The sequence below is a fragment of the Amphibalanus amphitrite genome, unplaced genomic scaffold (genome assembly GCF_019059575.1).
Source record: "Amphibalanus amphitrite isolate SeventyFive unplaced genomic scaffold, NRLGWU_Aamphi_draft 001253F_arrow, whole genome shotgun sequence".
NCBI lineage: Eukaryota > Metazoa > Arthropoda > Thecostraca > Balanomorpha > Balanidae > Amphibalanus > Amphibalanus amphitrite.
Window position 1 is genome coordinate 8,063 of NW_024882746.1, and position 26,176 is coordinate 34,238.

At 47.3% G+C, this 26,176-nt stretch overlaps 1 protein-coding gene across 2 annotated transcripts; it reads left to right on the forward strand.

Annotated features, from left to right (window-relative positions):
* Nucleotides 1–245: 245 nt before the first annotated feature.
* LOC122371526 (chondroitin sulfate N-acetylgalactosaminyltransferase 1-like) lies at nucleotides 246–25,132 on the forward strand. 2 transcript variants are annotated; one of them, XM_043347903.1, is made up of 4 exons: nucleotides 246–365; nucleotides 20,126–20,213; nucleotides 22,431–22,533; nucleotides 23,123–25,132. In XM_043347903.1, the coding sequence occupies exons 2-4, from the start codon at nucleotides 20,129–20,131 to the stop codon at nucleotides 24,309–24,311; spliced, it is 1,377 nt and encodes a 458-aa protein (XP_043203838.1). In that variant the 5' UTR covers nucleotides 246–365; nucleotides 20,126–20,128; the 3' UTR covers nucleotides 24,312–25,132. The 2 variants fall into 2 exon arrangements, with proteins under 2 accessions (XP_043203838.1, XP_043203837.1); XM_043347902.1 differs by lacking the exon at nucleotides 246–365 and adding an exon at nucleotides 14,508–15,049.
* The last annotated feature ends 1,044 nt before the right edge of the window (nucleotides 25,133–26,176 follow it).

Sequence of the window (26,176 nt, forward strand, 5' to 3'; positions counted from 1 at the left end):
CACCGCCGCGCCGCCACCGCTACCGTCGCTGCCGCCGCCGCCGCCGCCGCCGCCGCCGCCACCGCCGAGCCGCCGCCGCCGCCGCCGCCGCCGCCGCCGCCGCCGCCGCCGCCGCCGCCGCCGCCGCCGCCGCCGCCGCCGCCGCCGCCGCCGCCGCCGCCGCCGCCGCCGCCGCCGCCGCCGCCGCCGCCGCTGCCGCCGCCGCTGCTGCCGCCAACAGGTAGCCTTCGCTCAGGGTAGGAGGAGCCAAATTAAAACATGACGTCTGTGACGTATGCTGGAGGACAGAGGACAGGATGCAGAGTTGTGACTTGTGATGTGGTGATTGGAAGAGGAGGGAGAGACGTTTGGGACATGATGTTTCGGTAAGTTGGATATGCATGCAAAGTGCAAGCATTAATTTCTCCCTTATCCCGCGCCCGGGTGGGCCTCTCAGCCAACTTCGCCATGGTGGTGGTCGTGGTGTGTATGTGGGGGGGGGGGGCTTTTTGGCCACACCAGGTTATCTCGAAAAGTAAGCAAGCTAGAAAGACCCAGTAAAAAGCAGTAGATAGTTCGTTACAAGCTCTTCCAGAATTATAAAGGTCATTTTTATCAAGTCATCACTGAAGTCACTGGAGGTCACCAAAGGGATTTTTTACGATTTTTTGTTCCCGATTTTGACAACTTTTCACAAATTAGAGCATAATTCGGGAGGCAAAAGAGCTACAGCGTTGGGGAAAAGCGCATTCGATAGCTCTTTTAACCCGCGCCCGGCTTTTTTTCAACAATGTAACGTCTGTTTTACGTGTAGCATTTTCCAATTTCCTACAATGCAATATGCAAACAGCAAAATATTGAACAGCCGTGAGCCGTTTGTAAGTAAACCATGGAGGACCTATAGGGCACTTGTGGCATTTGCCCCTCCCGTAATGCTTGACATCGTCAATTATTTGCCTTTTTTGTATGAAAAGAAAACTTGTCAATGCTCAATAACTATACAGCACGTTTGCTCAAAGACGTACGCTCAGAGTAAAGCACGAGAGAGCGAAATGCGACGAGTGCTCGGAAATTAGAAGACGTTTTAAGAAATATGCCCTTGAGGCGTCTCAAACATCATTTCTACATCCGTCAGCGGGATTATACAATACACAGCCTCTTTTATATGCAAAGACGTCTCAGTTTTCACTCGTCACTCTGCAGTAATAAAACACGACAAAACTTCCACAGGCAATGCAAATACACATACACACTTCCGCATCCTGACCACAAAGGTCGTTTATTGATTAACACCTCAAAGCAACGCACACTCCAAAGCTAATGAATCACGTAAGCAGTCGGGTGTTTGCGTTATATACTCAAACATTTCCCTGCGGTTGTCTTTCTTCTTAGATCGTAAGCTTCTAGCTCTCTATGTGGAAGGAACGCTGTCTCTGATGTTTGCCCGCGTATGACGTGTGCGGGATTTTAGCGCTAGACTGTGGCATTGGATGCGCAGCTTACATGGTCCGTGCGCCGGCAAAGGAGCTCGGCATCTTTTGAAAGTGTTGGAGAGAGAGAGAGAGAGAGAGAGAGAGAGAGAGAGAGAGAGAGAGAGAGAGAGAGAGAGAGAGAGAGAGACCGAGCGACGACAGACAGACAGGCAGGCAGACAGAGACAGAGACAAAGAAATGTAGTGTAGTCAGAGTCGAACTGAGCGAAGAAATGAGTCAAGTACTTTCAAAAGCACTGGGTCCGGCATAAGTTTTGTCCTTTATAAGAAAAAAGTGCTTCGTAAGTTGCTATATAAAGGGTAGCGACTCTTTTATCATTCAATGTATTTCCCACGAACAGGGAGTTACGAACAAATGCAATTAGGTATGCTGGCAACATTCAACAAGGCTGCATTTACACAGGCACAGGTACATTGTACGGCACAGGTGGCTTGATTTTCGCCGGGCGCCGAGGCTGGTCGCCGCCTTCTGTTTGTCCAGGTCCTGCTGGACGACAACCCACAGCTCTTCGACCAGGATTAGGTCTAGATAGTAGCCTGCTAACACATCTTTTCTGCAGAAGTCCGTCAAGTTTGATTTGCACCACCGCTGGGCCTTGGCATAGCGATGAGCTGGCGCGCCGTCCTGCATGAAAATGCATGTCGACCTGTCATCGACCATGCGTCGACCCAGAACTGAGCCGCTGGAGGCGAAGTTGGCTACAACAATCACCCAGGAGCGAGTTTAAATATATACAGTAGTGCAGCATAAACTATCTTTGAGAGTCTCGAGATATTCACTAGATATCTGAGCAGGGATCATGAGGACTGAAGAGTCTTCCACACAAGCGTGTTTTAGCATTTGCGGCGTATTTTGATCTGAGAAGAGACCAGCATGATCTTCAGTGTATTTATTCAGTATGCCGACGGTGCGTCTGAGAAAATGCAATCGATTGATCTAAGACAAGGCAACTATGGTCCTCAGTAGGGCATGGCACCGCTGGGACTCTGAAATCAGAACTAGTGTTCTCTGTATAGGAGATATGGCGGGTCTAACGCACGCTTTACCTACTTTTAGTCTATACTGTACATACGTATATGTGCATGACAGGGCATTCTCGAAGAGGCTAACGGCGGGAGCATATTCACCCACGGAGCAGTAGTTTGTTGTTGGGAAGCGGATGTTTCATCATCAGTCATCACTAGGTATACTTTTAGCGTGTCTCAGCCAAAGCTGCATAAAAGCTAAATATTTCGATATGGTCAGCTTGTAAAATGTTTCACCATTTTCAGAAACCAACAACGTTTGTAACCATTCTCGTCAAAGGAAAAACGGAAGCCATCCCATGGAACAGACCTACCACAGAATGAGCAGTCGCCGCCACGCGGCTCAGGTTTTCACACTTGGGTGAGAATATGATCGTGATTTAAACGACAAACGTTTACTTGGTGGTCGGACATGATGTTTACTCGACCAGCTCAGCTGCGGAATATAACGGTGATAACGTCACTCTCACGCCGCTGAAATGGGACACAGGACTACCAGTGTGCTGATGTCTTACTGCGACATTGTCAGTCTTTGGAGTGTAATTGGTGTCATTTATCATAGTGTGTGCGCTTATTTATGCATATGATCAGTATCGCTAGTACGGCGCAAAATAAGAGACGCGCTGGGACAGTAATGGCGCGTCTGCGGCGCTGCTTTACTGTTCACCGCGTCACTGAGCGAACAAATAATAGATGTTCATTTCAGTGCATTTTATATAGGCCTCCCGTCGCGCTGCAGCTTTTGTTGCAACTGGGTCAATAACTTGCTTCGATGCCGCATGGTTGGATAGCTTAGCGGGATAGCTTGCAAGCTTTTGATGATTGTCATTTTTCCATCAGCTGCCAGAAGTTTTGTTCCGGCTCATATGTACTCTACCCTCGCTCTCTCCCCCAATCCAACAATCCCCTCCCCATCGGCCTCGCTAGGATTAAATGTGTTATTTATTTTACATCCCGTTTCACGTAAACGGCAATGACCCATGCATTGAAAAAATACAATTGGCCGTTGACATCTATGTGGGCACTGAATTACATGCAGGGCGTACATTATACAGTAGGTATAATATGCTACTGCGTTCACTATTCAACAGGTGTCTATGATCTAGTGCATTATTCATATATGAGGACTTTGAGGAGCCTTGGACAATGCCTCGGAATTATGTTAATCTTAAAGGGACTATCCCACCTTTAACATGGGGTTTGAGTTGAGATAGCCAAGTTTGCGGCGAGGTTCAGAAACCACTATCTATCTAGGTTGCAGCCCCCGCGGCCTCTTGGTGTTGAAGAAATTCGTTCCCTTCATTTGAAAATGGGCCTTGTACAAGGCCCTATCTTCAACATGGAGCGACCGTTAGTGTGACGTCACCTCGTTTAGTCATTCTGATTTAAATGGGTTTGTTCGTTGAAAAATCGCTTAAAACTTGGTCTGAACTTTGTTGTGGTGCCTACAGAGTAAAAAGAATCAGCTTTATGACAGTAATGTGGCCTGGGGAAGGAGGTAATTTTGGGCTGTGACGTCACATATTTGAAAGTTTGTGTTTGGAATATGGGAAGCCTAAGATGTTTAATGAAAAATAAATGCCAGAACCGTGTTTCTGGTCATCCAATCTATAAAGTCGGGCACAATTTAACTGGTTTTAACAACATTTTAGAAGGTAGGATAGTCCCTTTAAACGGCAGATCACTGAAACGGCATTAATATTATTTACCCAGTATCCATACCAATATTCTTTTTTTCCTCTATATACTAGTTATATCTGCTATCTGGTGCTCACGTGTCAAAATCTGTTTGATATTCGTGAATGTACCTACGACTAAACCATCTGTTGTGTCTCTGCTAAGTTTAGGGCTGCGACAGTAGGTAGCCAAGGCGTCTCACAGGGTCGAAAAGAAGAAGGAGAAGAAGAAGAAGAAGAAGAAGAAAAAGAAGAAGAAGAAGAAGATGAAGAGAGAGAGAGAGAGAAAGAGAAGAGAGAGAGGAGAGAGAGAGGAGAGAGAGAAGGAGAGAGAGAGAGAGAGAGAGAGAGAGAGAGAGAGAGAGAGAGAGAGAGAGAGAGAGAGAGAGAGAGAGGAGAGAGAGAGAGAGAGAGAGAGCTCAGTGTTGCTCCTGGGTGAAGAGTCGCATAGTTTTAGTGCTGATTGGGCGGTATTGAAACTGACCGACCCGCTGTTCGGCATTAACTCCGACCGCGCACTATCTTCTATCTATATTGATAGTGAGTGAGGAGAGGTGAGGAGGTGGTTATTGGGGCGACTCAGGCTACGGCAGCGGACGGCGGGCCACGCGGGCCGGTCCCTCGGCGGTGGGCGTTACATGGGCATCGTTTGGAGGTCGCCGGGCCCCTGTGGACAATCAATGGGGCGGCCGGGGTGACGTGTGTTACCGGCCACTGCTAGGAGACGGCTGCCGGCCCCGGACGCACCCCGGCCGCCACCAGCACAGTGAAGCCTCAGCACCGGGCGCACGAGCTGCAGGTGGGTCTGCCCACTCCCCGACCGGGCCGGCCCCCAACGGACCGGTGCAGGCCCGGACACAGCACCGGGTTGAATCTAGAACATATTATCGCCATCCCGTGTTATAGACGAATCCCAGTGAGATCACTCGATCCAGACTGGGATTTCCCGATAAGTTGTCATCATCGCGTGTGTCATGCCTCATGTTTCTCAAAGCGCCGGAACGGCGCCGCGTATCGACGTGAAATTTAGTGACCACAAACTTTGGGTAGGGCGGACCATCGTATCAAAAGATGGGCGCAATCACGGGCGTAGGAACGTCATGAAAAGTGGGTGGGCCACCTTGTCAAGGGGCCTCCTTTTCCAGGGGGACTCTTATTTTCAGGGGCCTCCAACTTTTGCCTCGTCCTGCTGGCTGCTTACAAGTATGACCTTCAAATCTAGCTTCTGAGATCGGGCAGATGTAAGTACCCAGGGGCGTAACCGCTTAAGCGAACATGGGAAAGTCCGCACCATTTTTAAAACTTATTTTCCCTCCAATTTTTTTTTTAGAATCTCTTTGCCGCAAACGGCGCATGACCCCTGAAAACCCTTACACAAATGTCTTCCTCGTTTCCCAGGTGCCCCCATTAGCTTCATAGGCGCCCGCTTTGGCATATAAGCGCCCTATGTATAGTCATCAGAGACATCCCTAAATGTCCCACAGTCCCACAGTTGTCGCATACAATGTGCGCTTATCATAGGCGTCTCTCTTTTATGGACACTTGAAGGCGCCTCTCTTTGCCATGCTGGCGCCCCTGTTTCTTATGGGTGTACCCCCATGGCATTGATCATAGACCCCTTTAAACATGGACTGTGCACTGGCTTAGCCTAATCGACATTTGAGGCAAAATTTTGCCTCCTATGTAAACAATGAATCTAGCATTACGTTTCTCAGTGCTTGTGCGAGGATCATATTAAAGCATTTTGATTAATCATTAATCAAAATCTAGCATTACATTCGATTCGGTGCTTTTTGTTGCGCTTTAGATATTTCATAATCACAATAGCTTTAAAAGAAACACAACTAACTTATTCTAAGGGACATGGCCAACGGAGAGGTCAGGGCGAGGGGGGCGACCCCTGCACTTTAATGATCGGGGATCGACTCCCGCATAAAGTTGCGTTTTCCTCGAAACTTGACGCTTAGTTAAACATCCCACCTTTCAAACGAAAACTATCAAATAATGCTGCGAGTAGTTTATTTTGTATTGTGCAAAAATACACATGCATGCCTTCCTATTTACTTCTCTCAGTAGTTTCCCACCCAACTCTGACCCGAAGTCTGAATGTACAGTCCACAGCAGAAGTAATGTGCGGTTTCAGTCATGGGTATGTTCTGCTTCTGAAGCTTAGGAACGATTAGCCAGACTACATTGAAACTTTGAATGTAGCTTATATGTATCGTCACCCTTGCAGCTGCAACTTTAGCTATTGACATCTTCTTTTCGATCACTCCGCATTAAACAATCGCCAGTCAAAGCCAACCGTTGAGATTGGTAAAACCCTACATTACTTTAGCGGTGGGCTGTACCTGAGAACCTGAGATCAGGTACCGGAGAACGTAGGCGTTCAAATGTTCACTCATTTCGATCCAGTCAGCTTTCGGATCTTGTCGGAATCCGAGTTTCTTCGACCAGCGCGTCCCTGTGCTTGCTTTGGCCTCTTCGGCGTGTGCTAGGCTGTTCAGGTCCTTGGCATGATTGGAGACGCAAGCGTTGAACAGCGCCCCCGCCATGGTGGGCAAGATGAGTTTGCTGAGTTTGTGACCAGCCGCGCACTCCAGCTGGGAGCCTTCTTTTTCTTCCAAGAGGTTCAGCGAGATCTCCTTAAACACTCTCCTGGGGTTTGTGCACCCAAACAAAGTGGCGCGGGTTTTAGTCTCAACTCTCAGGGACCTGAAGATGGAGCATATGTCCTCAGTGATTTTGAGACAAGTGGCAGATGGCTGGAGCCGGATGTCCGTGTGCCGCCGGTCGGTTGAGTACTGTCGAGGCGAACTCGCGGAACGAGCGCTGCCTGGCCTCCACCTCAGCGTCCGCAGCTCTCCGCTTCTTCTCCTTCCAGAGAGCCTGGTTCTCCGGAGTCGGGTCCACCTGGACGGCTGTTGACGGCTGTCGGACTTGGCAGTTGTGGCGGTATCTCCGGTTCTTGGCGCGCCGGCTGTTGCCGCCCCGGGGCACCCTCGGGCCACGGTCTCGCAGACCCCCGCCGTCGGGCCTCACGACGGGGGTGTCCGGCCTCACTTATCTACGCGGGCCGGGCCACGCCGGTGCCACACGGCGCGCCCGAACCCGCGGAGATGTGTAGATGATGGTGGTCTGGCAGGTGGGTGACGACGGCACCAGGGGGTTGCCAGTCCCCCGGCGCCACCGGAACGGCTGCGAGACGGCGGGGCCGCAGGGCGCCAGCACCACGGCATCCCGCACGTCGCGGGCAGTTCGGACTCCATTTGGTTTGCTTGTGCGGCTTGCGGGCCGCACATGCCTGGGGTCGGCCATGGCTGGCCTTCCCCCCACCGTCCACCGCGGGGAGGCGGAGTCCTCTGGACGGCTTGGAGAAGTTCGTTACGATTACTTAACATATTTTGAGGAAATGGTAGTTTCTCACATAAAAAATATAGTCAGGCACTTACTTGATGGGAAGCGTATATAGGTATGCTTGGAATTGCATCTGGTCTCAAACGCAGATTTTTTCGGTCAGTTCTTCTGGCTGTTAGTGCTTCCTCGCAAAAACTCTCCGTCGAGAAATGCAGCTCACACACTCCACTGTAGTCCAGAGATATTGGCTTCAGGGGCTTTAGTACCTCTATCCACTTATGACGACGGGTTTTCTCCACAGCGAATTTGAAAACAGACTTTTTCTGTTTATAACCAGATCTACACTTAAGAGCAGCACATTTACGTGCCATTTTAAAAATGTATGCCTACTTAAATCTACATATCAGCGAAGTGTTAACAATTAAAACATGAATAAACTTCCAATACACTTCAAAAACTGACAGATGGACAGCAAGATGGACAGAGATGTCCTTCGATGTGCATAACAACCATGTGATAGATTTTATTTTCCAAAATTTCGCTGCATGTCGCGTCACGTTTGTCGTCTTAAGTGACACTTCCGTTCGGTTGCATATTTTAATCCTGCAGTTGCGATAGAGAACAGAGTCTACAAAAGATCAATTTTATCCAAAAATATTTAATTGTTTATGATTATAGAACTTTCATTCAAAAGATGAAGGCCAGACGAATCTGTAGATAAATTTTCGCGGCCATTCTACCAATTTAAAGTGATTTAAGAAGCTTGTAAAATTTTGCCTCAAATGTCGATTAGGCTAAGCCAGTGCACAGTCCATGTTTAAAGGGGTCTATGCATTGATCAATTGCAATTTGCAGACCTCGATTGCATGTGGACGCCCATATATGTAGGCCTCAGAGGCGCCCCTCTTTCGCATTGAGGCTTCATATGGGCTTCATAGGCGCCCCTCTATTGCACGTAGGTGCCCTACTGTCTCAGAACCGCTCCCCTTTGGCATGCAGACGCCCATCTTTCGAACGGAGGAGCCGCTGTGGTTCTTAGAGACGGTGTGGTGCTCCCAGACGCAGATGCGGCTCTCGGAGTCGACAGTGTGGGACCTTCAGTCGCTGATGGGTGCCCGCCAGATGTGGACCCTCGGAGACGCCGATATGGGGCCCTCAGAGATGCCGGTATGTGGCCCTTAGAGACACCGGTGTGGAACCCTCAGATACTTTAGTGTGAAGCCCTTCCGAGGGCTTCCCATGGACTGCGACCTCACATTTTGAGCTATTTAGTTCCAGGCCGAGCTCTTGTAGCGTGCTGTTTTCGAATTCCCCTCGGCAAGATGTGATTTCCGTCGGTGCTTGTCGTCAAAGGTTCAATGGCCTGCCTGCCGAAGCCACCGATCGCATTTTGTCGAAAAATACCTGTAACGTTAACAAAACACGGTCGTATGCTTGAGTCATTTTCACAAAAGTTTATTGACTCTCCGATAATATTTTGGATGGATATTGGTCAGAAAAGAATGCTCTTTCCGAATATGTATAGGTTTCATAGCCAATGATCAGCGTTTTCAATACGTTTTGATGTTGTAAAAGACAACGCGCTCCGCGCGAGTGAAATTTTCAAATAAAAGTTTCATTATTAAGGAAATGGTACGGATCATCACTTTTTATCTGCTTTCCTCTGAGGCCTGTTTCACTAAAAACTTGCGATTACAAGTGTTTGAACATTACAATTCATAAGTATTTTTGCAAACTATGTAAAATCGGATTTCACTAAACTTCATCACCAGCGGCACCTCCGATAAAAAGAGTTGGTAAATAAACTTGTAAACAGTAAAATTGTTTTTAATCAAGAACTATAACATGTTACAGATGTTGCTTCTTTTTATCAACCTATGTCTAGTTTTCATGTCAGAAATTGCAGGAATAAATTAAAAATAATTATGCTGTTTCTGAATGGTATAAATGATAGTTCACAATATCTTATTATTGAAAGAAAATAGCACGTAAAGCATTTGACAGCAGAAGACTGTTGAATGCAATTATGGCGCGCGAATGACAAAACATGACGATATTTATTTATTGCTCGTAGCTGGTTTGTAGGGAATGTGCTAAGTGAAAAAGAGCATATAACGACTCAGCATATCATATTTGTTTTAAATAATTGATTGCTTTGCATCATTGCACAAAAAGTAATAAAATTCCAAGCGTAAGGGCCACTGGAATTTCGGGTTTGTAAGTACAACATTTTCTTTCAAGTTTTTGGTCTTCGTGAAACAGAAAGTTTGCGATTTCGAAGTTTCTTACAAACTTTTTTCTTGTAAAAAAGTTGGTAAATTTTAAACTCAAAATTCATGCCCGAAGGTTTCGTGAAATCCAAATTTCAAATGTTGGTAATTATTTCTTTTAAACTCAAGTTTTTTCTTCGTAATTACACACTTTATTTGTTAGTGAAACAGGCCTCTGATTGCACGTACATTTGCCTGCAAAATGGCACCACACCGATTTCATTCCGTCTAGCCGTTTTCCAGCGGCATCGGTTTTCTTCCCACAATTCACGAAATCGGTCATTTTTTTACAACCGGGGGTGCTGTCTTGCACGTGGCGCGTGCTATACTATGAAACCATATCAATACGCTAGTTCCATCTCTCCTCTATCCGGTGGTGACAACCGCTTCTCGCTGCGACACTCCGTTGCCGATTTATACAGCCGGGAAGCGGGCGCCGCAGGCCGGTTTTCGCCCGATCGTCGATTTGGCCGTTTCCCGTGTAAACCCTATGGCGCACGCGAGCGCGTGCTGACGGCGCACCCCCCGGTTGATCACCACTAAATTTTAATACCAAGGCCCCCCACGCCCACAGATTTGGCATGCCAAGTTTCACGCCGATACGCGGCGTTGTTCCGGCGCATTAAGACACATAAGGCATGACAGTCGCAGGCACGCACGGACAACTTATTGAATACCTGACCGGACAATTTGACTGAATAAACATGAATGACTGAATGAACATTTGCACTGAATTAACATAAAAAGCTGACCGCAAGGTAGCCTGGCAGAAAATAATAATGTTACATATCGGTCTGTGCTCATAATCGTATACAACATGCACTAATTTGTTGGAAAGATAAGTGTATTTCCTAGGCATTCTATAGAATGCCTGGTGGCTCAGGCAATCTAAATAATACCTAGAAATTCTATAGAATGCCTGGTCGGTCAGGCATTCTATAGAATGCCTATGCATTCTATAGAATGCATGATTCCACACATTGCCCGTAACATATACACCTATCTAACTATCAGCACGCAATATGTCCTGTATGAAGTAACATCTGGCATGAAGAACACAACCTAGTGAAAAATGGTAAGCTTAGGTTTCATTAGGTTAAGTAAGCTGGGATTAGGTTGGGCTAGGTGATGCTTTTTCACGACCATGCTCTTTTTATACTACATTTTAACATACGCCCTCCGCACTTAAAACCCGCGCCCCGTAGGGGGGGGGGGGGGCGAAACGCCCCCTGTCCTTTTCCGTCGATATCTCCTAAACGGCTGGATATATCGCCACCAAACTTTCAGGACCCCTCCGGACATCAATTTTACACATTGTGATCAATTTTTTTCCAAAGGCTATGATAGGTTGGCCACAAGTGACGTCAGAATGACGTCATGTTCTGTCATTTTCGACCGAAAAAGACCTTCGCGAGAATACCTGTCAGGCCTACAGCTTTAAAGATACAGAAAAATGATTGAACATAAATGGTGTAGAATTGACAGGGCTATAAAACTACCATCTCGGATTTTTGAAATTTTTGAGTTTTGACCCCCAAAAATCAAAAAAGATTTTCTTATATATTAGCCAAAAAATTCAAAAAGTTTTTTGAGTTTCGAAAAAAACGGAATATATGTGATAGTACCTACCGTCTTCTATCTACATACCAAATTTCAGATCGATCCCTCGTTTTTTTGCCAAGTTATAGCGAAAAAAAATATTCAAAAATGATGACGTCAAATTTTCAAACTCAATTTTTGGCAATTCTAGACCACGTACGGCAAAACAAAGACCACCATTAGACTCCCCGTGACGAGCTGCATCGCATCGATACCCATTTTATGCAAAAATATCAACTTAGAAATTTGACCTAATTTGACCTGACGTTGAACTGACCAAGATCCTGATCACGTTCACCTGATCACGTTCTTCACCAAAACGTGACCTAGGCTGGCCCCAAAGACTGCCTAACCCACATAATCGCATTTGTCATGTAAAATGGACCATAAAACATGCATCACACGACACTTTCATATTGTGACCCCCGGTGACCTGACCTCGCTGTGACCTGCCCTGGTATCAGTGACCTCAGATAGCAAAGTATGTGTTTGACGAACAATGTACCATCGATGGTTTTTAATAAATTACCAATTTACTCGATTTCACAACACATTTCTTGAAATGCCTGTGAACGGTGAAAATCCGGCCTTTGACCTGAGCTGTGACGTCATCAGTTTGACCTAGGTCAATGAAATTCGGTCACAAGGTAGTTCCCCGCTGGGGCTATCGAACGCCGTTTGAATTTTAAAAATCGGCCGATAAATTTCTGAGATCTTAGGGGGGCCGAAACGCCCCCCCCCCCTACGGATGGTAGGGTCCGCCGATAGCCCTACGGGGCGCGGGTTAATTATGACCCCAGGGAGTGGCCTCGCCAGGGAGAGTCTGTATTTGTTAGAAGTACGTACACTGATATGCCCCAGAGAAGGCTCAGTCTGGTAATCACCTCCTCAGCCCCGCCCGTTGCTTTCATGCACGATGCATCTCCCGACTTATGTGCCGTTTGTTGTTGTTGTTTGTTGCAGTTTGTGCCCGTCATGCTGTACCATTCTGTGTGGCCTACGACCGGAGAGGAGAGAAAGAGAGAGAGAGAGAGAGAGAGAGAGAGAGAGAGAGAGAGAGGGGGGAGGAACAGAGGCGCGACTGGCACCGCCATCTCCGGCTGGTTCTTCCCCGCTGATGATTGGACCCTTTGTTGAACAGAGTTGGTCTATTCTGAGACACCAGACGGTGGACGGCGATGACCAATACAAAAATGGAGATGAGAAGGTGATTGATGAATTGCTCTCATCCGTGACATCCATCGCCAAACGAATTGTTGTGCTTGTTATGTGACAGCTAAAGCAATGATGATATTTGATTCGTCTAACGTTGTGTCTAAATGTACTATTTTATATTCCAAATGGCTTCCTAAGGTGCGTCTGTCATAGGCGTCTGTTGCTTGCAAATTTTCCTGTGCCTCTGAGTTCTCAGTTCGTCATCCACTTGTATGACGTCATAGGTTCAACTTTCCTCACTGAGCCAGCGTTCTTTCCTTCAATCACAGCCCGTGATTGCGTTATATCCACATGCCTTCTGCAATGACTTCCCCGCTCGGCTAAAGATGCATCTCGTCATGCACAATTTTTCCTCCTGACTGAATTGCCAACTCATGTTCTGATAAAGAAGTAGAGGTCCCATGCTTCTGTCTAAATATAGACTATAATTACTACACGGGTTGTGAACGTCATGATGGACAGTTAGGTATTCCTAAGAAGTTGTACGTTCCTTTTTTACATACACGAAACACAGAAGTAACGTGGAAGTTATATTTCCTGTGAGCTGTTAGAAATGTCATATGCCCATCACTTTATTATATAACACGATTACATGCTCCAACTGATGCATAACATCCAATGAAATCTCTGTGGGGTATTAAAAAAGAATGAAAACAAATTTGGTTGTCGTCGACGACAAATTTGCAGACCTCCAGCTGCTCGGTACACCATGCTCTCAGCATTCGGAAGTAACTCCAGTGCCACCGATATTGTCACTTTACATACGAAGAAGCTGCTTACGATTCTCGAGTCGCACTGCTGGCTCACTCCGCCCGAATTTGTCCAACACCGGCCCTGTCACGACAGCATGCGTGATAATGCCTAGCTACAGCTGAAGTTGGTCAGGACGCTGCTTTGACAGGAATGCTATCATCATACCGGCAAGCGGGTCAGTGTGCCCGCGAAACAAAAGTCGATATACCTGAATGGGTGTGTTGCGATCCAGTTTGCATGGTGAAACTCACGGACTTGTGGCATGGTAGCCGTGACACGGCAAGCTCCCCTACCGTCTATCTACCGTTGTCGTACCGTACCGTCTACGTACCGTCCACCGTTGGTCTGTCGTTCTTTTTTTTATTCAGGCCTCCCTCCAACGGGCACTTGTAGCCTATTTACAGGAGGGCTCCTCCTCCTCCTGGCCCTTCTTCCCCCACCCCTCCAGGCTACGGCTGAAGTGGGAGCCTACCCCACACCTGGTGACACAGCCGGGGACGACGCCCGCGGAACGGGCGGAACCGGGAGTCGAACCCGAATCCGGCACCGCCCGCACCGCGGGTCGACGCCTTAACCGACTGCGCCACCAGGGCCGCCAATTCTTTTTGATCGTTCTTTTTGATCGTTAGACTTTTTGTAAATTCACCTTTCACGCATAATACCTTTTTGGGTGACTGGCGGCTTATTTTAAGCGAATTAGTTTTTCCGCGTTGCCTTTCGGCTGCTTACTTCATTCCGCACTCGCCAAATAGATCTTCGGTGTAGCGTCTGTAATGCTAATTATGTTTAAAATACCGAGAACAAATATAAAAACACACCTCTCCATATCTCCTGATCCTTGCGGTATGCCTTTTGCACTTGGCGAAACTCCTAGATTCAGCTCGCTGGATGATTTTTTTTCAGCCTCGCTGTGGAATAATGCCTGTCCTCTTCCTCGAATATAACCTCCTAAAGCTTTTTCACATCTGTTGTTGCATCTTCTATCGTATGTATGTCAGTGGCTAACCAATCACCAAACTCACTGTAGCTCCGCCTCAGACGAGCGGTGAAAAGCGCGCTTCATTGGCTGGTAAGTAGGTCTCTGGAATATGCACGCAGGAGCCGCCAGTATCGGGTAGCGGGGGCCGGTTGACCCGGTGCATGTTGACAGTGTGCGGCTGTAGGGACACCAGGCAGCTGCGAGACAGACAGACAGACAGACAGACAGACAGACCGACAGACCGACAGACCGACAGACCGACAGACCGACAGACCGACAGACCGACAGACAGACAGACAGACAGACAGACAGACAGACAGACAGACAGACAGACAGACAGACAGACAGACAGACAGACAGACAGACAGACAGACAGAGTTATGCATAAATAACACAGCCGGACAAGCAAGCCAGCTATCGTGACTTGACCTCTGCACCCTGGCATCTGGTGATCTGCCATGACCTCTGCCGATCTCTGACGAAGACTCTGGTGACCTCTGGCGACCTTTGACGACCTTTGACGACCTCTGAAGACTCTGGTGACCTCTGGCGACCTCTGAAGGCCTCTGACGTGACATCTGGGGACATCTGAAGACTTCTGGTGACCTCTAACGACATCTGGCGACCTCTAGTGAACTCTCGTGACCTCTCCGTCTGGTCACCGCCCATGCTTTTGCCGCTCAGCCGGCGCCGGGCTATTCAGGTAAGACGAATGATTTCTGACCGTTGGCCGCACCCTGTGACTGTTTGTTCTCTATACCCGGTCACAGGAGAGAGGGGGTGGGGTCGGTTCACGGGGCACGCCGTGACGAGGCAGAGAGCGCCATGGGTTCGTGATATTACAAATGGCACCTTGCTGATAGAGTATTCATGGCTCGAAGGGAGGTCGATGGTGGGGGATGGGTGCGTTGAGGACGGGAGAGGGGGTACGGTTAGTTCACGGAGGGCGAGAGAGGGGGTGGGATAGAAAGAAAGTAGAGAGAGAGAGAGAGAGAGAGAGAGAGAGAGAGAGAGAGAGAGAGAGAGAGGGAGAGAGAGAGAGAGGAGTGGATCGGGAGAGGGGGAAGGGATGTTCATTTTTCATCGGCCATCCGGCGATCAGTGGTGCCTAATGAGTGCAAGTTGTGGCCGGGTGCAGTGTTGGGTGTTGGCTGCGGCGACCAGTGCAGTGCTATGAAGAGTGCTGTGTTCTGGATGCATTGATGGACTGTGTGTGGAATACTTTGGTGATGTTTATGCATGAGCGCATCTTCTGTGGGTAGCGGTGTCACTTGTGTATTCATGCATCCATACTTTCTGTTACTCTGCACCGTCAGAAGGCATACCATTTGCTTGCAAGGCACGTACCATGACAAAGTGATTGATTGTTTGTCCTACAACCTATTTACTATATGCAGTTGACTGTTTTTCCCTGTTCGTTCCCAGTCACCGCAAATGCAATGCATAATAGGAAGGTATGCCAACAACATCTCAAGACTGTCTCTGCAAGCTCTATAAACTATCGATAGCTTTACATATTCGGTTGACACGAAAATGGCATTAAGTGCTGCAGCAATATTCGTAGGAATCACTTATATTTTTTAGGCTGCCACATGTCAGTGGCACCGGACACATAAAAATTACATAGACCGTAGAGGTAAGGCCTGCGACCGAAATCGCTTGTTCTTAGAATTCTAGAATGCTTATCTATATAGGTTTCCCCAGACTAACTAGGCACGTTGTGTATGTGCTTGATAACCTTTTAGAAATCACGCAAGGTTCTTGCTATCAGATGAAGCATGCCATGTTTGTGTTTGTAAATTGTGATAATTGGAAGGGTCAACTTCAGATGTAGCTAGCGCTAGCCGTCAGTCACCACACAATTGCCAAATGCACCTCAATTTACCAACTTGTGACGCTTCGATGGCGCCAAAATTATAATGAATCTGTTAGGAAAAGCTCATGCTAATCCGATGAGGACATAATAAGCTTCAACACAAGATTGAAAGCAGTAATTTTTCCTTCCTAATTGCATGTCTCTGATAATGAAGATGCTGATTGCTTCTAAATATAGCCATGATACTCTGATCAACTCATTGCTCGTGATGCAATACACAGTACACACACAGTCAGTAGAGGTGGGCGTTAGGGATAAATATAGTGCAATACATAATATTTACCTTTCCCGTCCTTCATGGCCACGGCTAAGGAATTTTGACTACCGGGACATCACAATGTGTCGTTTTCCAAGAATAAGGCAACCGAAGTGAAAGCATCGTTTGCGTAAGATGCATATTTCGTCCAGTTATATGTATCAACATTGTGACCAAGAGGATTGTGACAAAAGAAAACCGACTAAGGTGATGAAAATCGAAAATCACATCAGTCTTAACATTTAAATTTTGAACAGTGCGATCTTTTAGCCACCTTGGAAGTCCCTTTTTTGTTGGTGAGGGGTCTAAGAAATCAGCGTGGGCCCGACAGTCTTTTGGAGGCTCTCAGAGCTCATCGTTCCCCATCGTTTCAGGAGAGCCCTTAAAAGCTGAAGTAGAGGCCCCAGGAGCCCATGTTAGGCCAAAAGAGCCGAGCTGCGCGGCCGGAATGAATGAAGGGTATGATGATGATGGTATGAGTTTTAGGATGCCTCGGCGACAAGGGCCATTTGGCGTCCACAACTTCGTGTCCAATATCATAACTAGAAAAATAGTTGGCAGTAAGAAAATCAGTGAAGTTCATGCAGAAGAGAAAATATTCGATCAAGCTACGGGCTCAGAGCCAAGTAAGCCACTTTGGCGAGTCGGCGACGTTAGTCTCCAGAGAGTGCATAGACGGAATGGAGAGTAGCGATATCATGCAAGCGATATCATAATAGCTCCATTTTTTCAGTCCTTTGACCTTAACTTTGACGTTAAAATTTGACGTTGGCTAAAACGGTTCTCGATGAGTGGCTAGAACGTTGCACGGGCTACGTGTTGACTGCTGATGTCAAAATTTTAAAAATCTTGGGGCACTTTTGCCGCTCCCCGTCATTTGACCTTGACTTTGACCCTAAAATTTGATTTTGAGGGAAACGGATTTCGATGCCAAATCGCACTAAACGTGACCAAATGTGTGCCAAGTAACCTTCGGGAAACGACTATAGCCTAATTTTTAAGCCTGTCTAATCGTTTAAAGCGCTCTAATGAAAAGCCAACGCGAAACCTCCATGCCTTTGTTACTGGCCAGCTGAAAATTTCATCTAAATCTTGATTTTCTTTTGACTCTATTTCTTGCCATAGCTTGACCCGAGCCCTACTTATTTGTGCAATTAAAGCGACGAGACAGGCTTTAAAAAATCCTACTGTAATAAACCTATTGTGAAGCGGATCCATTCCGCTAATTCATTAGCTTAATCAAATGCGATCCTCTGCCATGCCTCCAGCTGTGCTGCTCCCGATGCAAACTTAAATAAAGCTTGCAAATCTACTTCCTCGTTCAATCTGTGACTACCAATGCCTACACTATTTGTTTCGACCTAACAAATGGCAACCACTGCCTACACCCCAGCCTCCGTGTCTCGAGTCGACACAAACTCGCGTGTCACTCCGAAGGTGACCTGACTGGTGTGTTATCCGCAATCCCGCCCTGGTCCCTGAGTCCACCGAGCCACTGACCTCAGGGGCGCTAGCTTGCGGACCTCGCCACCTTTACAGGTCATGCATCTCAAGATCAGTTTAGCATGATCGATCGTTGCTTCATGACGCTCTTCTCTAAGGCGCCGGGTCATAGGGTAGTCGGCTCGATAGGGCGTGTATGTTGATTAGAGGTCAGCACGGATGCGCTGACCCCTGGGGAGGGGGGGGGGGGGTCAGCTGAGTCTGACGGCCGAGTTCATACCTACGCCATTTTGTTGTGGATCCAATGACAGGTGCATTTTTATGCTGAGAAAATGTATGCTACACAGCAGCGCCGGCGACGTGGTTTTGCACGGAGCTGTGCACATGTCAAAGTATTGATCAGTGATCACACTGATCAGTGATAAAGTCAACCGAAGAGTGCTCTGCACTTTCCATGTGAGAGGAGGAAACATGACACATGCGACTAACGAAATATACGATGCGGGGTTTCCAGGTTTTCGGCGTTACATGCATGGCTATATATGCGGTCTAGCTGGTCTATGGCTCATATTTCTTATTGTGGTGATGTATCCGGGAGGTTGAATTTGAGGACATTCCAGAGAGACTGGGACTTGGGAGTGCTCAAACCAAGGATAACTTTCATGTCACTTTGTTTGGTTATCAGAGGCAAATAACAATAAATGTATGCGCCGAGTGGCTTATGATAAATAAAAGACGCAGCAGCTCCCACCTGGGTCCTTAACCCTTGCCCGCACACGGGGGGGGGGGGGGGTGGTTGCCACCCCAGGTAGTTTTTATGCTCTGCACTCAACATTTTTAGAGCTAGAAGCCTGATTTTTCGTATAGCTGCTCCTCTATGCTTTCTTGATGTCCACTGAAAATGTCAAGTTTCTGTGGTTTTTGGTTTCGGAGATATGGCCTTGTTTTTTCAGGTCATGTCATGACCCAAATGACCAAGTCTCAACATCTTTCGTTGGCTATGTGCCTTGTGAGCTTTTGACACCTTGATTTCGGCCTTTTTGCCAGTCTTAACTCTTATCTCCCACCTATCATGGAACATGTTGTTCGACGATGTACAGATGTCAAGGTCAGGGTCAAGGTCAACCTAGGTCATCTAAAATAATTGCGTTTTAGGCAAGCTTAATTTACTTTTCGTAAGGTTTTTTGACTGCATTTTTGGTAAAAGCTTCTCAGATCATGATTTCATGTAATATGAACACCTAAACAATCGGTGCACACATCAGTATACACACAGAAACACACAGACATACAAACACATATCATTGACCTTGACCTAACTTAACCTGAAATGACCTCAGCAGCAAAAACCTGGTCGGGTAGTGTGACAAAGAGGTTCTAGCTGGCTTGGCACCAGAAAACGGCATCGTCATCGGTATGTGATAAGCAGCGCACTTCATATCCAACGGTGACCCCAAAACAGCAACAATTTTTAGTTTGACCTGACCTGGAAGGTCAATGACTGACCTGAGAAGGTAAAACTGGGTATCATTGGATTCCTTCCCAAAGAATCTTTTTGGTCGTTACCGCGAAGCTCTATCTCCAACAGGAACGAAATGGCGGGGGTGGCAACCCCCCCCCCCCATGTGCGTTCTAGGATGGGAAAATGGCATGTGCGGGCGAGGGTTCAGTTAATCATGGATTAATTAGACAGTTTCTAGCTCTACAGATGTCGATCCATCGGCATCCACAAGCATCACCCACTGACGAAATGCGACTCATTTCAATCCTTATCGCCGAATGAGGTATGCACCTTGGTGATCATAAGGTTAGACACCCTGCTCCGACCGAGAGGTCAGCAGGTTTTGCGGGCCATCTGATCTGGGTGCATTGGGATGATGCTACCGTTGCGGTTAACTCTGGTGTAATGTGACTGTAGCAGAAATCTGATGCTAAGTGTTGTTTATTAGCTGTAAGTGTTCCTATTGTTATTTATTAGAAACTGGAAGCTATAGGCTCTCATAATGCTGTCACTCGAAAGCCTAGGTAGCCCTTCCTATATCTCTCCGAAGATACTTTTTGGCAGATTTCACTTTTGTTGCAATCATAGCCGCTATTCACACAAGAATGTGTGTGTCGGTGTTGTTGTTTTTTTTGTGTGTGTTTATCGTGACCATCGTTGGATTCACTGTTTATTGACTTGTTTTTTTGGTCTTTTGTTCCAGACTATGAAATATTCGAAGCACATTGTTGTATGGCTGGCTCTCATCACGCTCATAAAGATCCACGTTAGTTCGGAAACACCACACAAAGGTCAGAAAAAGTTCCAGATAACCTAAAATAACAACTGGCTTTTCCACACAGAAATGACCCGGGAATTGAACTCCGGCAGGTTTAGGGGTACGGACCTGCTCTGCTCCTTCCTTTCTTCGATTCGTTGATATACTCGAGGGTACAGCTTCACTTCATGTCCCGTAGCAGTTTGAGCCCTCCGACTCAACGGGCCCTCCGACCATAGGCGTCGCCAGAGATTTTCGGTTGGGGGGGCAAAATCAACTTTTGTGTTAAATCTTGCCTTCCTCCAGTCGTTACTCATTCATTTTACATATCATTCAACGCGCAATGGTACGAGGAATACGATGGTGACAAGGTTTTCCTTGTAGCTATGACTTGCCATTTTTTTTTTTAAAGAAAATTCATTTTCTTTTTAAATTTTTGAACAAAAACGACCGGTAGAATCACAATGGCTGCGCTTGCCGACGCACTCTGGAGAGCCCCTGTGCAGACGCTCGTCGCTCATGATCATAAAAAAGGTTAAACGCTCAGCTTAATCGAATCACCTTGCTGAAACTTTCATTCACGCATGCATGCAGAGGTTCTACGTAAAATGCATAGGGCTTATCCCAGCCGCCGATTGAAGCTAAGTTGGGCTTTCGGCGGAGAGTGAATGTCGAAAGTGTGAATCGGAGGTACCTACCTAATTCATCTTTGCTCCAGTGAGAGGAGGTATTTTGTTCACACGAGAGTGTGAACAAAAAGTTTCTCGTTTTTCGTGTGTAGGGAAGCGCTGCAAATGCGAAGAAAAGATGTTAAACGGAACCAAAATTTCGCACGGCATAGCGGCAAAGGACCCCTTGGCGACAGGCTTGGGACTTCCAGGCCATTTTAGGCCACTCAGGGTCAGTGTGAGCTCTCAGAGGCCTGCTTAGATTCCTGAAGATCGGTGTTGGTCACCCCAAATAGTTACGTGTATGTGGTGCTTTAGGGCTTTCCGAGCCCAAGGTGGGGCCCTCAGAAGCCAGTGTGGGCGGCGCCGCGGGCGCTAAGAGACCAGGCCTAGGGTGAGCAGGGAGCCCTCAAATAGCAGTGTGAACCTGGAGGTCTGTGTCGAATCCCTAAGGACCCTACATAGGGACATAAGAAACATGTGCTGGGACCCTCAGAGGCACACCTGAGTCGTGGCCCCTAAGCTGCAGGCTTGGGCTCAGCAAAATCTGTCGCCTAAAAAACTCGGCTGAGCTATCAGAGGCCTAAGGTTCTCAGAAATATTTGAAAGTATCCTCAAAGATCCGTGTGGCCCTTCAGAGGTCCACGCATGTGTAAGGTCCTCAAAGATCCCTGTATGGGCCCTCAGAGAATATGAACACCAGTGGGACTCTCAGAGGCTTTGGGCCCTCTGATGGCTTCTTAGAGCTCAGTGGAGCTCCTTCGGAGCCTGTGTGAAAAGCAAGCAGTCATGAGCCCTGTGGCACTTGAACGGTACTTGAGTCTGTCGCAGACATTTGACGAGAGTTGAGAAAGGCCCGAAGATTGTGTCACGCTTTGAACGCAAATTTTGTATCAGCACTTCAAAAGTTATGAAAATCAGCTATAAAATGTAATAAACAACCAACGAGGAACATGAAATGAATCACAGTATTGACACTTCCGAGTCTGGAGTCGGTGTCTTGACGATGTTGGCGACTGCGACTCCGACTCTGGCTTGAACGAGTCTGACCTCACAGGCATTCTCAGAAAGGTACCCCCACCCATTTTTCCCGACTCCAAAATCTCATCGGATCTGTATCGATCTCAGGGGGTGCCCGGTCCGAGGTTGGGGGGGGGGGGGCAAGCTGCCCCGCTTGCCCCCCCGTGGCGACGCTAATGCCTCCGACTCACCGGGACCGAGAAATCGGGATAGAAGCAGTGCACCAGTGCCACCTGGGGACTGTTGTAGGAAGCGCACAGTCGAGACTGTCCCGCTTGGCTAAAAACGCGGTGTACTGTGGGTATAGGCATTTTGTAGCGTGTACTGGCTACTGACTTCTGTTAGACTGCTTTGTTTATAAATTATAAGTGTAGTAGTGTTGGCAAAACCACGGTGTGCGTGTGTCCGCTCTTAACGATAAAAAGTCGTCTCGGACACAAACAATTACGAAGTGTAGGTAGGCATTGTGTAATTGTACTCATTTGGGCCATGAAACAAGGAAAACTTTGGGCTCCTTCGGAAGCTATCTGCTATCATGACATGTGTGTATCGTTTTTCTTCAGCTGCTCTCGTTTGGGACTATGAACGCACCACGAAATCGGTGGTTTCGACCACCACGACTACAACGACTCGGCAAACGACCACACCTTGGGCCGGCGAAGAAGCGTGAGTAAGAACGTCGTGCCGTTCTCTGTGATTCTGTCCAGTTAAGATGAGAATCACGAGGCATGTAACTTCATCTGTGGTCCTCAGACTTCGGCCAACAGCCCTCCCCATTATCCTTCAACCATAAATGGTTCATTTTGAGTCATTAAAACCTCTGTCCTGCGTAGGCGCTTGAACTTTGTTGTCGTCCAGACTGGCTATACGATTCCTTTACTTTAGTGAAAGCCAATTTTATCTTGATGTCTCATAGGCCGGCGAAATAAATAGAGGCGATTTCAATCAAATTCTCATGATTTGGTAACGTATGTCGTATACCAATTTTTAATATTTTTTCCGAGTGATATTGGTATTTTGTTGGGAGAATTCACTATTAAGCCTCATTTGTGTCAGGATGCTTTGAATTTGGCACAAAGGTGGTTTTAACTTTTATCTGCATCTTTCAAAACGGCCTTGCTTTTTATCATATTACCCTGGCTTTGGTTGGTAGTTTAGTTTCATGTCGGGACAGTGTTCCCATTTGTGTATAATCAAGATCACTGGTGCGAAGTCTATGCTCTGATTCGTTTTGCTTGTTCTCTTCTGTCCCCAGTCCGGAGCTGATTCCCTGGCAGCTGTTCAACTCCCGATCTCTCTGGGACATTGGACACCAGTCTCCTCAACAGACCCTCTCCGGTCCCCTTCTCTACGACGTCCGCTCCGCCGTGGATGCTGCCATCGCCCGACTGAACCAGGGGCTCTCGACGCCAGTCAGTCATGAAAATCGCAAACCCTACACGAGGGCTGACTTACTGGACGGAAGGCACAGATATCTGCCCGGTCTCGGGTCCGAGTATGTGATCAACTTCGTCGGCAGGGGGTCGGCGAGAACGGAGACAGTACGACTGAAGCGGCCGGTGGGTCAGCTGATGTCTACGAAATCGAAGAGCGGCTCTGGGGAGGTTATAAGACTTGTTGTACCCTACTATCACGAGCCGAAGACTTTCGGCGCGTTCTTGGCTAACCTGGCGCACCTGATTTTAGAAAAGAACGAACCCCTTGAGCTGCTCCTCATCTTTTACTGGCGTGGATCTCCGGCAGCAGAAGCCTCTGAAGTCTTGCGCGACAGGAAACGCGTCGGGGCGGCTCTCGACAAACTGAACCACCACGCCGGCCGCACTGTGGCGCGTTTGGTCGACGAAAAGAGACTATTCTCTCGCGGCCATGCCCTGCTGCGAGGCGCCGAACAGCCCGGTGCTAACGGAGGTGACGTCCTGCTCTTCTTCTGTGACGTCGATATGTTCATCAGTACTGACACGCTGCGACGCTGTCGCACCAACGCCATACCGGGAAAGAGTGTGTACTACCCAATCGTCTTCAGCACGTATAACCCGTCGCTGCGCGCCATGGCCTGGGACAAACCTCTCGAATCTCCCTGGAAGTATCATCCCGTCACACGAGATGTAGGTTTCTGGAGAGACTTTGGATACGGCATGACGTGCCAGTATCGCTCCGATTTCCGTCGCGCGGCAGGGAAATATCTCATCTCTAACACATGGGGTGGTGAAGATGTGCACCTCTTCAAACACCACCGCCGAACGGGGATCGAGGTGGTGCGTGCACCAGACCCCGGACTGGTGCACGTGCACCATCGTGCCAGGTGTGACATCAGTCTGACACCAGGTGGTGCGGGATGGTGCGGCGGCTCGCAACTACTCACCGAGGCCTCGTCGGGCACATGGGCACGATGGGTACACAAAATGCAACAGGGACGTATGAGTCTGGTAGTGCCTGAGGAGTAAATGTCGCTGAATAAAAGGAGATTGATGCTTGTCCTGTAATGCGAGTTTCAATCGTTGAAATTCGCACGTTGACGAGTGGTTTCATGCAACTCCGTCAGATGCTATCTGCTTTATATGAAACCGTCACATTGCTTTGTTGAAGCCTGACATTGTACAGGATAAAGCTTTGAAAAAGTATAATATTTGTTATGACCTTTTCCTCGAATTAAGAAATGTGAAAATTCGAAAGTGACGTAGGTATTCTAATGGTTGAAATTTCGCCCACAGGGCATCGTCAGAGACAAGCAAATAGCATCGTGCAAACATGTACAAATCAAATATCTTGCAATTGCCGAGCCATAAATGTCACATAAATGGCTCGGCAACAGCAAGATATTTGATTTGCACATGTTTCCTCAATGCTATTTGCTTGTCTGACGATGTCCTGTGGGCGAAAATTCACCCAACCAATAGAATACGTCACTTTCGACTTTTTACATTTCTTAATTCGAGGAAAAGGTCATAACAAATATTATACTTTATTATAACAAGATGTTACTCGCGAGAGCACTCAACAACCTATCAGGGTAAAGCTTATATAACTCTAATAAAATCCGTTGGTATGTGTCAAAAAGGCTGTATTTTCAATAGATCATGCGATGCGCGATACGATACGATGCTTTGTTGTAACTAAATACCCCAGTCTTTTTTGTGGTTGCTACTTGTTATTGTTGTTGTTGTAGCTTCTTTTCAAGGTGGCACACGCAGTAAGGTGATATTTCACGTCTTTGCTGCTGTGTTGCTTCGTGATATTACTAATAATATATTTCAATGGATGCTGGTGGGATCATTTTCTCTTTACGTTACTTTGCAGCGCGTAGCATGTCTGCAGTTGATTTTCGACGCCTAACACGTGTGGCAGGTTTTTTTTTTCAAATAAGGAAAGGTATTTATTGCAAATTTTCATTTGCGCGTGTCTGTACTGTTTCTATTTCCATCGTGACGTATCAGATTCAGACTGCTATCTGACGAAAGTGTTCCCCATAATATGCTGCATTGTCTGCTCAATAACACGCATCTGCATGCTCACTTGTGTAGGTATCCGCAACACGCACAACACTCGCGGAGCAGAACACTTCACTCTTCCTCGCATCAGAACAGAGTCCTACCTCTGCTACCGCGGTGTGATGTGGCTGAACAAGTCGCGCATACCTGTCGGTGACAGGCATTTTCGTCGGAAACTTAAGCGACACATATTGTCCAGGCGTTGAGTGAGTGTGCGTGTGTTGTATGCATTATGTATCACGTGCTGACTGAGATGTGGTGAGCGAATGTGCGTGAGCTGTATGCATGCATGATGTGCGTATGGACACGACACATGCATTAGTCGATTTAATAGCCTACCCATGTACATGACGTGCAAATGAGAATAGCCACCTAGTTTGTGGACATATTGCGAAATATATCTGAATCTGAATCTGAATCTATCCTACGATTAGGTACCAAATATGTGATCGAATAGATACCCTTTGTTCTCGTGTGATGCCTTCACAATAAACGTTGAAAATGTTTCCCTACAATAAAGGGAACATAAATTATATCAAATACCACTGTTATTTTTGATGCTGCAACTGGGGAAACACTTTGGAAACACTGCAAAAATACAACTAGGGAAAGACCAAAATCTCCATATTAGTAGAAGAAGTATAGTAAGTGGCAGCATTGCGGCATTCAGTAAGAAGGGGGCAGTCATTTCGCTTTACCATGAATGTTTTGGTAACATATTACATCGTAACGATAAATGATAATATGCACGTAAGTAGTACATATAAGGCCTTGGGTTGGTATGTTTTCATGTCGCACTCGCAAAAGGTCATCACATACCT